Source organism: Topomyia yanbarensis, chromosome 3 (assembly GCF_030247195.1).
Source record: "Topomyia yanbarensis strain Yona2022 chromosome 3, ASM3024719v1, whole genome shotgun sequence".
Taxonomy (NCBI): domain Eukaryota; kingdom Metazoa; phylum Arthropoda; class Insecta; order Diptera; family Culicidae; genus Topomyia; species Topomyia yanbarensis.
In genome coordinates, this window is record NC_080672.1 from 47,019,464 (window position 1) to 47,034,592 (window position 15,129).

The following is a 15,129-nucleotide window of genomic DNA, read 5'->3' on the forward strand; positions in this document are numbered from 1 at the left end:
AATTAAAATGTAAAGCAATGAAATCTGCACCGTCCAGTTAATGCAAACGTGCTGTTTCAAATGAAACTGAGGGCTAATATGGATGATCTTGTCCCGAAGCACGACCGGATGCCGTGGCCGCTTACACCAGACGGCATGACAGAAGTAGAAAACACTTGAGATTTACAGGTCTCCAATGACGAGCTATTGGTAATGGTAAAGGGTCTAAAATCGAAAAAAAAACTGCCGGTTCCGATGGAATTCCAACGTGACAGTGAAGAATGCAATCCTGTATTTCCAGGACATGTTCAGGGCGGTGAAGGCGAAATGCCTAGAAAAACATTATTTCCCAGTGAAATGGAAAATCCAGAAGCTGGTACCGTATACCGGGCTGCGTTTGATCATAGGGGTGACTTTGATAACTCGAAACTTTTTTCGTAAATCGCTTATTAAACCAGAATAGTCTACCAAATAATTTTATTTTGAATTGATTTTAACTCTAAACTTATAAAATACTGATTTGTTATACTTTTTGAGTATTTTGTTCGGTTTTTTGGGTACAAAAACTACAAAAACCGAAATTTGATTTCACCCGATTTTTACGAAGCTTCGTAAAGTGTCTATTTTTAATAAAAGAAATAAATCTCAGATTTGAGCAAGAGTAATAAATTACAAGCGAGTTTTTATTTTCCTTTAGATTGGGATATGCTTAATTTAGTTTTAAGAGTTTGTTCATTTTTAATACATTTTTTGTGAAACTAGTTGGCAATAATTTCAAATTATTTTAAGGGGCCATGCATAAATGACGTAGCATTTTGGGGGGTAGGGAGGGTATACCAAATTTGTGACGAAGTGTGACGAGGGGGAGGGTAGGGTCAGAAGTTATGCGACGTAGCATTATGTTTAAAACCCATTGTTTAGAGAAAACAATTGATCCTCCATTCCCAAGAGAAATGAATTTAAATTCAAACAAGTTACTTTTGATGCGGTTTTTCATGAGGTAAATTTTACGATTCGCAGAATTTCAATTTCAAGTTCGCAAAAATACGAAAAGATTTTGTATGCGGATTTAACTTGCTACATTAGTTAGCTAATGTTGCTAACTAGTAGACTTAGTTTGGAAGCTGAATTAAATTTTCACTTCGGCATCAACCAAACTAAATTTAGTGATTTAGATGAACGTATGCTTCTTAGAATCATTGGCAGCTACAGGATTGAGAAAACTTCTCTTCATGCTCCCCTTGACATATAAAATTCAAAACAAAACTATCAACACTATATTTGTAATTAAATTATGGCTTATTTTGCACGTAATTTGCTGTTATAATGAAAATGTTGATAAAAGTCGTCAAACATTTCGAAAGGACATGTATTTAAAATAATTGAAAAGCATGTAATTTTTTTTCATCACCCGGGCGCTGTGCATGGGACGAGGGGGAGGGGGTAGGTAAATGCTACGTTATTTACGAGGGGGAGGTTAGAATTTTGTGACCAAATGCTACGAGGGGGAGGGAGGGGTCAAAAATCGCTGAAAAAAAGCTACGTCATTTGTGTACGGCCCCTAAGCTAAAATTCGCAACATTTTTTTATTGTTCAGTATTCCAACGTATTAAAATGGATGAAAATTTTTGTACATTGATAAAACACTGAAACAAAACAATTTTAGCAGTTTTAAAAGTTTTTAGAATCTTTTATTCTAGTTGGACACAAATTATACGAATTTTGAAATTTGAAATACTTTGTATAATACTAATTCACATCTATTTAACAATGAGCATCTTTCCAGAATTAGTTTAAACAAACATTTGAATGAAAAGCATTGACATCAATAACTTAATGTGGGTGAACATGCAGATTATCAAAGTCAACCCGGAACACGAAAACGGACTTCAACTTGAAATAATTTTTGAAAAAAATAACTGTAAACAGACAATTTTAGGTAAAACCATCCAATCTTGTTCTCCATACATCAGTACATGGTTTAAAAATATTAAACTCGAAAAAAATGCGTTGCGTCTAAAAATATGTAATGATTACTTCGAAAAGTAATCAATGTCACCCCGGTTTATGGTACTGCTAGCCAAACTAGCGGAACCGCATCATACAGGTCCATAATTACCTGCTTTATTCGCACGAGAAGCTTTTGGAAAGGGATATCCTGAAAAGGGTGCACAAAATGCACGGCGCGAGAAAGCGGTATGTCGAACAGACAGTTCTGATTCCGGAAAAAAGTTCAACGGTAGATGCAATCTGGACAGTGATAGTGGAGGCGTCCATGCAGAAGCAGGCATAATCGGTAGGGGAATTATGGTTAAAACCGACACCTTAAGCTTAACACTTTTTCTAAGCTGCCACAAAACCAATAAAATTATAATTTTAATGCACAATTCTTCTTCAGAAAATTTTTAACAAGGCTTAATTTTTTCAGCGCTTCGAAAAATTAATTTCATTAAAAATTATTGGTTGTAAAACTTGGAAAACAAAGTGACTTTTTGTAGGCACTGCGGGTAAAACCGACACCCTATATGGGTAAGATCGACACCCCCTTTAATTTATTTTCTCTCCACTTTATTAAAATCTTTATCTTTATTAAAAATTAGATATATGCGTGATTAATAAAGTGTGAGTATGTATGATGCAAAATATGTGCTTTTTATTGCTTCATCATGTAGTGAGGGGAAGAAAGTTCGAAAGCGTAGTACTATAAAAAAGTGTATTTTATGCTATAGGATTATTTATTGATATGAGTATTTCCAAATAATCCTTGCGCACATCATTGCAACTTCCAGTGTCATTTTATTTCGTAAGAGAAGATTTGCAAGCGTTCTACGTTCTGCTAATTGGATTCATTCACTTATAAGTGACACACACACATTTCTTAGTAAAACTATCTTTTTCAGATTTGATTTTTCGGACTCTGATTATCAACGATCTATTGGGGTATACATAATATCATTGTCTCATTGTGATAAAGTTCGTCTATGACAAACCAAGAAAACACTAGAAATTCGGTTTGATGAGCTTTTTGGAGAAATAGCAAAAGCTTCGATAGAATTAGATAAGCAAATATTCCAATTTTTGATTTTTAAAGAGACTTATAAGAAATAAACACAATAAAAGTATTTCTGTGTATTTCAGCTATTACTATAGTGTGCTAATAGTGTAATTGAAATGTCACAAAGATCCATAGCCTTTTGTAATGAATCGCAAGTAAACACAACCATCTTAACAGTGTGTCGGTTTTACCCTAACCAAAGGGTGTCGGTTTTACCCTAACAGCGCACATTTTTTATAAAAGCAATTAAAAATATTGAATTTGTCAAACTCGTCTTCAATGCATCTAATTGATCATAGGAAAGGCCGATAATAATAGGTACTGAAAAATGGGGTGATTTGAAAAGCTTTTGTTCGGTTAAAACCTTAAAATCTACCAACGAAATTTTACATCCAGACGAGTATGAACGCTGCTGTCGTATGTTTTGTTTATTTTTCTGACATTCGGCGCACTAACGTAAATCCAATTTTTATTCAAATGCTCTACATAAACGTACTAATAATAATGTATCATTATGAAATGAATAAAAATTTGATTTCTAGGCAAAGTTGTGGGGTGTCGGTTTTACCCACAGTGTCGGTTTTTCCCACAATTCCCCTACTGCGCGGTGGTGATGATGGACGTCAATAATGCGTTGAACAGCGCAAGTTGGGAGGCTATTTATAGCATGCGAGTTTTCCAATATTTGTGCAACATTCTGAAATGCAACTTTCAGAATCGAATGCTAGTCTATATGAAACAAATTTAGGGCAGAAGACGACGAGGATCACGGTGGGCGTGCCACAAGGCTCCAAACTTGGCCCAACACTTCGTAACATAATGTATTACGGTATTCACTACAATTGTCCATAGGAGTCGAGATTGTTGGGCTCGCAGATGACGTCGTACTAACAATAACTGACGAGATGCTGGTGCTAGTCAGCAACTTCAAAGAGCTTCAACGGGCCAAGAGACATAACAAGACCATCGGAACGTACACTGAAGCAGCGAGTAGTAAAAATCGACGATCGGTTAAGCTTCAATAACCACGTCAATTATGTCTGCGAGGAGGCGGCGAAAGTGACCAACGCGGTAACTAGAATAAGAGACCATTCATAAATTACATAACGCTTTTAGGGGGAGGAGGGGGTTCGACAAATTCTGACATGTTGTGACATATGAGGAGGACTAAGCTAGATCGTTACGTAACATGTTTTTACTGAAAAAACCATTTTTTCTCGGATTTTTGTTACGTAATAAGGGAGGGGGCATAGAGAATTTTTTGACATTTTGTTACATGGAGGGAGGGGGATTCAATTTTGGGCAATTTTTGCGTGACATAATTTATCAATGGTCCCTAATGTCGAATGCTACTACTCTAGCTGAGGATATGGAGTGTTATCAACGTAGAGGTACGAGAGGTGCGAGGAAGTTAGCGAGAGTGACCAAATTGAGTTGAGAGCCATGGTTGGAATGACGCGGAGAAAGGAATACGCGCTCATCGGCTGATACCGAAATTGGTTTTGCGAGCGAGCAGTAGAGATGAGCGATACGCTTCTGGGCTACAGACACTTTGTACACTGACTAGTGAAGTTTCAAAAAGTGGAGCCAAACGTGCATTAGGGTTTTGTGAGGGGAAGCATGGGAGGAAGCCCATGCAAAGCTTATGGGATCTGCCGTGATGCCAGCTTACATTCATGGTTGCTAGTTGTACTGTTTTTATCTCCTCAAACAAACATACTGTCCTTAACTGTCACACGTTCCTCACACGATCAGGTTCAAACGTCCAAAGTGAGCTGGTAGCAACAGACGGGCGATCCGCTGCTGAGTTGAGCCATGTCAATCGTTTTGCTCTTCTCCCACGGTCCACACAAGCATCCAAAGCATACTGGTATTGACCCATGTGCTTCGAAAATGTGTTCCGAATCCCTAAGGGAGCATTCATAAATTACGAAACGGTTTTAGGAGAGGGAGGTGGAGGGGGAGTAAGCTAAATCTTTAAGTAACATGTTTTCACTGAAGAAAAAAAAATTTCAAGGAATTTGTTACGTAATACTCTAGGGAGGATCGAGAAATTTGTGACAATTTGTTAAATGGAGGATTGGAGAGTCAATTTTGGGCAATTTTTGCGTTACGTAATTTATGAATGGTCCCTAAATGATAGATATCGCATAGTGCTGAACGCAAGTTTGAACATGCCCGTTGGACGAGTTCACGTGGGCTGTGGCTAGTGCGTTATCGGAGAAATGCGCCGCTTGTTGAAAGAGCACGACGCTAACAAAACACTACATATCTGGACAGAAACAAAAGGACAAAAATATCTTCACAGGTTCTTAAAGGTGAACGTTTTCCGCGTCATTTAACATATTTTTTCATTTTTATAGCGCTGAGAACACGAAAATATTTTAAATTGTTAACCCTTTCATGCCCAACTTTTTTCTAGGTTTCAAAACTGTTTTTTCTGGAAAACGGTGGGGTCAAGAAACACGAAAAGCCTTTTTTGAGAAATAGGAAATTTAAAAAATTACAATTTTATTGTTTTGAAAAGTTTAAAAGCCTATAAATTGAACAAAAAAAAGCAAATTTCGAGGCACACTTGAAATGGTTATAAAATAATTCTATTAACTATATTTCGAAGAAAAGTCGCTTTCACTTGAAGATAAACATGTAAAAAGAACGAAAGCGCAAATTTAATTTCTCTTTCGATTTTTATGGCGTCATCAAAAAATGTTTCAATATTAATTCAATAAATATCGAAATATTCTGTTTTCGTCTAACATATGCTGAGATTTAAGGAGCAAACATCAAAGCGGCCGAGTTATTGACGGAAGAGAAAGTAAACATAGAGAGACTCTCATTTGGACTTACACCCTTTACACGTGTTTGTCTAGAATTGTTAATTACTTTTTAGCATGTGGAACTTGGAATCGCACTGTTCCCAGGCGATCAAGATGTTCAAAGAGCATAAGAGTTGCGGGAAACGAGGCACTGCATGACTATTAAACCAATTCGAAGATCAATCCAACATTTCGATTGAAGTTCTAATTTATTTTTAACAGCAGCAGTGAAACGTTTGGTACCGTAAAATGGGGCGACTTTGATCATCACCCCGACTTGGATCAATCGAAACTTTTTCATAGATTGCTTAGTTGGCCAGTATAGTCCACCGACTCATTTAAATTTGAAAAGTTTTACTCTAAACTTATAAAACACTGAATTGTTATACTTTGTGAGTAAATCGTTCGATTTGTGGGTACAAAAGCTACAAAAAACCAAAATTTTACTTTACCTTACTTTCACGAAGCTTTCCTGTTCTTTCATTCTAGTTGGACTCGAATTATACGAATTTGAAAGAAAAAAATTGACACCAAGAACTTAATGTGGATGAACATGCAGGTTATCAAAGACACCCCGGAATATGAAAACGGACTTCAAATTGAAATCATTTTTGGTAAAATAGTAGTAAACTGACAATTCCAGGTAAAACCATCCAACCTTGTTTTTCATACATCAGAACAAGGTTTAACAATATTAAACTTGTAAGAAATGTGTTGCGCCTAAAAATAGGTAATGATTACTTCGGAAAGTGATCAATGTCACCCCGGTTTACGGAACATATAAGGCAATGAGCCTATTTTCGTCTAATTTCTACTATCAACCTTTCTTTATGAAGCCGTTTTTGAGTTCTCGTTGCGCTCAAGTACGAGCATTTCTCTGTGTTTAGGGCATTTGTGTTATTATATTGGTTCTTGACAATGAAGCAAAACTGTTGACGTCAATTTATACGCATCCCATCGTCTGCAGGCCGAGTAATTAACTATTACGGTGAAAATATGCACTTTACCCTACAAAGTTTGGAAGGCGCCGGACCTTGGCCAACCAACCAAATAACCATGTTTGGCAAGCGATCTGCGGATGTGGTCAAATATTCATTTCTTCGTCATATCTGCGTCTTTCAATGGACCAATGCCCAAGGAAGAGTCCAAAATTGACTTGACTTTCTGGCCGGATTTGGTATGTTTCGCTCTGTCTGATCAGTGTTAATCTGGCACAGAACCAATAATGTTATTTTTGCACTACATCGCTCCATAACACACAAAAAAATAGCCGTTGTGAAGACAAGCGTTCTTGAAATCCAAAAAAAAGAAGTTTAAAAATGTCCTTGGGAAAGTGTCTACCCGTATCAAACCTAGCTTTACACTAGATTTGATTTAATGTGTCACTGAAAATGCGCGTGCATTTGAGGATGTTTGTAATGCCTCGGACATTTGGTAGCGTAAATATTTTTAAAATTATTTTATTGTTGTTGTATGTTCTCAATATATGCTTCACACAAGCAGAACATTCTTGTGCTTTAATAAAATAATATTGTTAAAATTCAGATTTTTCTTGCTAAATTCTAAATTTCAGTTTATGGACAAATGACGAAAGCTAAGGCACACTATGCGTCGCGAAAACGTTCACTCGACATTTTTTATATTCAGACTATTTTACATAACTTGCATTGAAACGAATTGTACCGATGATATTGATAGATTCGAGTAATTTTTATGTTTCGTTTTGAAAGCAATTTTAAACGAACTTTACGTGACCACTAAGGTATTGAGCACTTCCAATATCGAATGATGCCAGTTATGGATGAGGAAAATCCAAAACGATATAAACTAAATCATAACTAACTAATGTTAATATTCACATTTCTTTTTCATCAGTCCCTCTCTGCACTTAGTTCCTTTCACTGACATACGAGTTACTCCTCCCACGTAGGGAGACATGACTCGACGACTTCTACTGGGAATTAACCCAGGTCCATTTAGCATATAAACATTCAGGTTTGAAACTCAACCGTCAGGGCTGTCTTCGAAATACCAATTTATTGAATAGGGATAATATTACTATTACTTAAAATGCACCAGTTCGCTTTCTAAGTCTCTACGAACCAATCACAATAAATGAATACACAAAAAATCTGTCTTGAACATTTCTCCTTCTTGATGGAGACACTTTTAATCCTCAAACAACGTTTTACAACTATGAGGGTCAGATTCCATCGATAAGGAAGACTAAGGTCGGTAAGTCCATTACACTATATGTAGCACGCCTGAGATCTCTAGTTTAAGTTCTCTTACAAAAATAGTCCGATCGATAAACTGTTTTGGAATTGTTTTCCTCCAGCTATCACGCCGTTTTGGCCTATGGAGGATATTGAATCATTTATCACACTAAGACAATTAAGGGATTGTCGTATAGGCTGGGACAGCTCGATATTTTCGTTCCTATGCAGTGTTGCCATCTGTTATTTTTAGCACATACTAGACTCGATCGTAGCTCACTTTTCATACCAAGTTGAAGTTATAGTTCATTATTGTCACAGCAGTGTCAAAAAACGACCGAAAAATCTTTTGTTGTGCTGATTTTTGCGCCATCTTAAATTGAATCTTTTTCATCGAAATTTCAACGTAAATAATTTTAAAGTGTTAAGAAGTAACTAAAAAGTACCGATCAGGGTTTTGCGTTTGCTTCATTGGATTTTTTTTTCTTCGAAAAATTGGTTGGGACAAGCGTGTCGTATAGGTTGGGCACCATACAATTACCCATGCGTACAAGATTGCGTACAAGTTTTACATGTAAAAACTGTGAGTCAGATTAACTTTGTCAAATGGAAGTAAATAAGTCTTTCAGTTACTTATTCTTATTCTAAAATACCAATTAACAAATAAATATTAACCAAAAAATTAATATAATGCATTAAAGTTTAAATTGCCTTTAATTATTTAAATTGTTTGAAGTGTCCCAACCTATACGACACTTTTTTTGGCCATTTTGCCGTCATGTAGAAAATTGATCCTGAGTCTTATTTAAAATTGCAAGTAAACATCTTCCATTCGCAGACAATGTACTACAAGCTAAAAAATATTGTCATGGAAACAAGATATCAGCCTCTAAACAAACCCGTCCCAACCTAGACTACATTCCCTTACATTTTAAAAGGTACTCTAAACGAAAGATGGTAAAATAGAGATACGACTACACGATTTCATCTAGCAATACGAAGAATTAGAATACAGTCTGCCTGATACTTGGAGAGACTGTTATTTTGAGGTATCACTAAGCTGACCAACTCTTACAAAAAAATCGTACATTATTCTGCCACGAAGTGCAATCGTTCACTACGATCAGCCCGCATGGTGTGCGGGTTTTTTTGTTAGATGCGGATCGAAATTCCAATTCCTACCTACCCGACCCTAAAATTCAATACATATGGAACTAAGATACACAGAAGACTAATTCCTACGCGCCAGCTTTGAAGTCTGATAAGGTTGCACAGAGAAAGCGCAAAATTCGCAAACGAAAAAAGCAGTTTTTTTCCACACCGTATGTCAGATCTTCATAAAAATCAATCAGCGTATATAGAATGTTGTTACAGTACTGCTGATTGATTTTTATGAAGATCTGACATACGGTGTGGAAAAAAACTGCTTTTTTCGTTTGCGAATTTTGCGCTTTCTCTGTGCAACCATAACACCCCATCAGACTTTCGACTTTTTGAAGTTTTGAAGAACCTTACTATAAAAACACATAGACATACACACATATATACAGACATAGCCCCGATTCGGAGATGTGAGTCGACCAGTAGATCTCAATGCTGTAAGCCGAGAATTGTTAAAACTTTTAATTTAGATGAACTTGAACTACTGTTTATTTTTAAATATTTTCAAGTGAAATTTCATTTCTCCTCTACTTTACGTGGAGTTTGTTTATTTATTATTTAAGAATACCTACATAAACTTGTTTTATTCCGTATTCACATGCACACACTCAAAGACCCACGCTACCTACAGTTGTTCACTTGCCACGATCTATTGTTTGACTTTGTCAGTTTAGCTCGAACAGCTGTCCATTGTGCACCGCTTTTTATTTATAACAATTGTCAATGTAAAACTCGAATCAATATTTTATTTATTCTGTTTGTATATTTGTTTTATTGTGCTGATAATCGTGACACAGTTTTAATGGAAAACACCATGGAGTTCCGAATAAAAAAGCGTGATAACTGTCGGATCAACGAAGTGAAGAAAGTAAGCGATGATGTTTTTTTCTTGTTCTGCCGTGACATGCAACATTTTGGGATTTCCAAGGGCATTACGGAAATAAATGGGATCGGATATCGAGCAAACGTTAATGTCACTCGAAAATCCCAACTCAGTGCATATTCTCGGTGTTCTGTTCACTATCAACTGCCTCTCCGCGCTGGGATCCACGTGATTCTCGAAAAATGGTCACAAACTGCCCACCGCTTGCTATCTGTCGAACAATTTCCAAACAAGTTGGGACTTAGTAGGCCAGTAGCTATTATCGAATGCATGAAATCTTCTGGTCCACAAAATCCCAGTTCGATTGAAAAAATATATAGCAAACCGGTGGCGTTCGATGTGAGATTTGCACCCATTTACTGTTGCTGTTGCTACAAAGTGTCAAAAGTTACCTGTTTGCCCGCCGGTCTGTTAAAACTGATCCTAACTGCGCTGAGATTCCAGGCCAATCTTATCAAATCGCAGGCCGCCGCCGCCGATGATGAGTTATTCGTGAAGACGAAGAAATCGGGCAATCTATAGTAATTTTCAGCTCAAACATACGATGCTTATTTCTGCGGTAAGTACGTACCCTATTGACGAAGGAATCGTCACTTGGGGCTACTATAAATAATAGAAAATCATTTGTACAAAATCTTGAAATGATTTTTCGTTTACCGACAGTACGATATTTCAGGAATTGCGCGAAATATGTTTGTCATAAATCACCGCGAAATTTATGCCCGCCAATGGGTTGCGGGAGTTTCACGTTTAGCGCCTAACATCAGTGATGCAAGATTTCCTGAACATTACCAGCTCGAGACTTGTAACCGGAACGTTGTCTTACGGTAGAAACGAGATTCAATGACGTATTGTATTTCAAGCGGTAGCGTCAAGCTTCTATAATGGCTGCTGTTTGGCACCACTGCCGTTGGTGGTATCCTTCGGACCGTGTTCCAGTGGTATTCGGAGTCAAAGAAGCCAGGTGGCCTATGGTTTGTTGTTAGACGCTCTGACCGTTGGTTGGTCGTATGAGAAGAGGTTGCAGAGGAAAACCATCTGTGGAGGAAAGAGACTAAATAAATCATTAGTCACACTTAACTTTTTGTGGCGTTGCTGTTGGGCTTTAGCACTGTATTGCGGTACGGTTGTCTAGTGCAACTTACTCGCGTACTAACTGGAGCCTGCCAATTTGCTAATCAACATCAAAAACGCCCCGGAGCATTCTCGTGTTATTGTTAATTATGTACAATTGGAGGGCACCGGCGGGTTAGTTCGTTTTGTTTTTCCTTCGACCTGCAAAGCATTTTTCGCGCGCTTGTTGTTTGTAACACGATACATGTCCAGAAGAAGTGAGACATTAAAGCGTCTCTTGTTATTGTATTCTGTACACCATAAACACATGTGGCTGTTTCTGATCGAGGCAAGGCGCCCGGTGAAAAATGTTGCTTAATTTTGATGCTATTTATTTTATTGCGCTTTTTACATAAATGAACTTGTCCCGATGGTAGCATGCGATCCGAATAGCACTGGCAACAAGTTTTGCTGCCCAACGGCGACTTCATTTTTCTGCCAATCCGCCATAATGGAGTTTTGATTTCTCGATTCGATTGGCCTGTCCTATTAATCGCCAATCAAACCGGGCTGGAATTATGACAGGGCAGAGAAACAAATGTGTGGGCTCCTTCAGGGGTTGCGTGCAGTCAACGAGACTTAGGCGGTGTGGTTTATGACAAATGGTATCTTTATGCTAACCCGGTAACCGGTGTTTAAACACTGTTGCAGCTGTTGTTCTGTGAAGTAATTTGATAGTTTGTATGATTGCAGTGGACAATGAATTTTCAATGTCTTGTGGTCGCGAAGACAATCGAATTAAGTGATATTTTCAAGCGCTTTGTTTATATATTCCATATAATAATTTTATTTAAATGTTTTTGCCTTCATTATATAAAAAGCTTATGCAATTTCTTTTAATTTCAACTTTCTAACGGAGGACCAGAGGGCCGAGTCACTTATACCATTCGACTAAATTCGTCGAGATCGAAAAATGTTTGTATGTATCAAATGGTCGGTGTTAAGTCAGACCGGACTAAGTCGCAAAACATCAATAAATGAGATAATGATAGCACTGGATAAAGAATTTCTTCCGCTACATTCGGCTTTTATTAGATTGGAAATATGTAAACAATAAACAAGAATTATGGCAAAAATTTATTTCCAAAACTAATGTAAAGGATGCTGCGATTCAAACTTTAAACTCGTTTTTCTCGAAATCAATATATTGTCAATTAGTCCGGTCTGACTTAACAGCGACCAAATAATCTCAACCATTTTTTAAGAGATGGCTGCGTCGACTTCAATAATTTTATATCCAAATGAAAGGTGTAACATCGCCATAGGCTGCAATTGAATTTTATTTAGATCGGAGTTCGGGTTCCGGAGCTACGGGTGGAATAGTGTGGGGACACATCCAACTCCCATATAAACTGGAATAACCTTGCTGACTAAATGGCGTAAAAGTCATCTAAATATTTTCTTACTTTGCTGGAATTTGTTATTCTGGCTAACTAAAGTTCAATAAAACGCTCTATGACCGATTTGGCCACCTGCGATGGAACCGGAAGCTTCGAGGAAGTTACAAAGTTCTTGAATTAAATACCCATGGCTTTTCCGGGATGATTGACTTGATTTTCACAAACTTAATCTGAACTGAAAGGTATGGTATCTTTACTAACTGCTGTTGAATTTCATTTGGATCGTAACTCTGGTTTCAGTTGTGAGTTGAAAAGTACAATTAGACATGAATTTCTGTGAACCTTTTAGCCATCCTTATATAGAGAAAAGTTATGCAATCACTATGAAAATCGAGAACCCGGCATGAAGGGTGGTGTGCCAAAGACCATTCGACTCAGCTCGAAGAGATCGGAAAAGTCTGTGTATGTGTAATTTAAACTCACACAATGCACTCAGAAACGGCTGAACCGATTTGCACAAACTTAGTTTCAAACGAATGCTAAAACGCTCCCGTAGGCTGCTATTGATTTTTTCGTCGATCCGAGTTCCGGTTCCTGAGTTACGATTTGAAAGTGCGATCACGCAGTGAATTCTCATAAAAACTGGTACCACCATGATATCAAGATTATGCTAAACTTTCACTGGCGCTACTTTGTTGGTCCCTTTGTGACTTCCTCTGCAGCTCGGAGAGTATACTCGTAATAACTCTGTTGACAGCGTTCCAGGTATGCTCGTCGTGGCACATCTCTTCAATGATATTGTCCACTGTCTCACTCGGCATACCCCTACGAATTTCTTCGAACCTAGAACATTCAAAGACCACGTGTTCTTGTGTCTCCTGCACATTTGCCCATTCCGGGCAAAGGGGTGACGAAGCATGTCCAAACCGATCCAAGCTTTCGTGCCCGAACAAAAACTGCGTCAAATGGAAGTTCACCTCTCCATGCTTCCTATGCTCCCAAGCCGACATATTTGGGATGAGTCGGTGGGTCCACCTCCGCGTTTTTCCACTCCTGCTGCCACTTAGTCAATGAGTCCACTCGGACCAGTCTCCTTGCATTACGTGCATTTCTCCGCTGGTAGCATTCTACGAGCTCAGCCAGAGTGATGCAGATGGAGATCATCCCGGCGATAACGCATACTGCCTCCGACGAGATTGTTCTGTAAGCACTCGCGACTCGTACGGCCATCAGCCGGAATGTCCTGTTTAGCTTTTCATTGGTTTCAATGCAGCTCTCCAGGTGGGAACCCCACATCGGAGTATCGATGACAAAACAGTAGTTTGCAGACATGATTCTCGCTATTGCGTTCGTTGCCTTCGCCGAATATTCGTAGCCGTGATTATTGAAGCTCAACCGGACAGCAGCATTCTGCTCTGGAAGTAGCTCTTCAAGATCTGGCATAGATAGCCGGGAACCCTCATTCGGTGCGGCGCTGCGTTAAATGCATTCTTCACATCTATCGTGACCATAGCGCAGTATCAGCACCAGTGGCGTAGCAAAGGGGGGGGGGGGGGGGGGGGTTTGGGGGTTAAAACCCCCTCCAAAGCAAAATATTTGAATTGAAGAAAAAAGTGTTTGATGCTGACTAGTTTATTTAAATATTCAAATAATAATTTTGGAAGTTTTTTATCTGATCATTACATTGAGAACCCAATGTTTTTAACGTTATCGGGACTTTTTGTAAATTGTAAGAATGGGATCTTGTAACTAATATTTTAGTGAGGATTCTATAGTTGATAAATTATGTAAATATCAAGCAAAATAGCTCAACAAAAACGCCTACATAGAAGCTGATGAAAAATGGCGTTTTGCGCTTGTCTCTAACAGGTCAGAATCGGTTTTATACGCATTTGATTTTTTTGGGTTATCACTTATATAAAGTGCTACTAGCTAAAATAGGTAATAAAAACATAAAAAAATTGTCGCGTTTTTCGCTATTTATGATGGACATTTGGGTATCGAATTGAATGGCGCCAAGATTCCATAATTTGGAAACCATCAGCTTCTGGAGGTTCAGTATTTAGCAGCATAATTTTGTTGATACATTTTTCCAGTTGGATGCATTACTAATTCCAGTCAAATTTAGTTCGAGACTTAGGGTCGATTTCTTCACCCTCGTTTAACATTTAAACTAGGTTTACCAGTGCATTTAAACCTGGCGATAAGCGAGGGTGAAGAAATCGGCCCTTAGTGTCTTCAGCAAGAATGTTGTCGAGAATGTTATTGCAAATAGCTTGGTTGAAGATATGAATACAACCCGTATTTGTGCATTATAGGCCATATTGCACTACGAATTCGAGAACGAGAACACCTTGTAGATGACGTTTACTATCCTAGTACGCAAAAGTGAGTTCTACGCCACTTGGGTCAAATGTAACTTTTTCGTATTTTAAGTTCACTACGAAAATTTGCATCTTTTAGTGCAAACGACTTCAAATAAAAATAAAAAATAACCTGTTGAAATACGAAAAACAAAGTGGGGAAAGCATGCTTTTACCCGCACCATGCAAGATTTTAAAATTGA

At 38.0% G+C, this 15,129-nt stretch overlaps 1 protein-coding gene across 2 annotated transcripts in view; it reads left to right on the forward strand.

Moving 5' to 3' along the window:
- Window positions 1–9,873: 9,873 nt before the first annotated feature.
- Window positions 9,874–15,129, forward strand: part of LOC131688595 (protein cortex) — a 132,643-nt gene continuing 127,387 nt past the window's right edge. The window contains exon 1 of one of the 2 annotated variants that reach the window (XM_058972950.1): window positions 9,874–10,095. In XM_058972950.1, the coding sequence (XP_058828933.1) occupies window positions 10,030–10,095 (66 nt within the window). In that variant the 5' untranslated portion in view covers window positions 9,874–10,029. The remainder of the gene's footprint in view (window positions 10,096–15,129) is intronic. The other variant, XM_058972951.1, reaches the window with a different exon arrangement.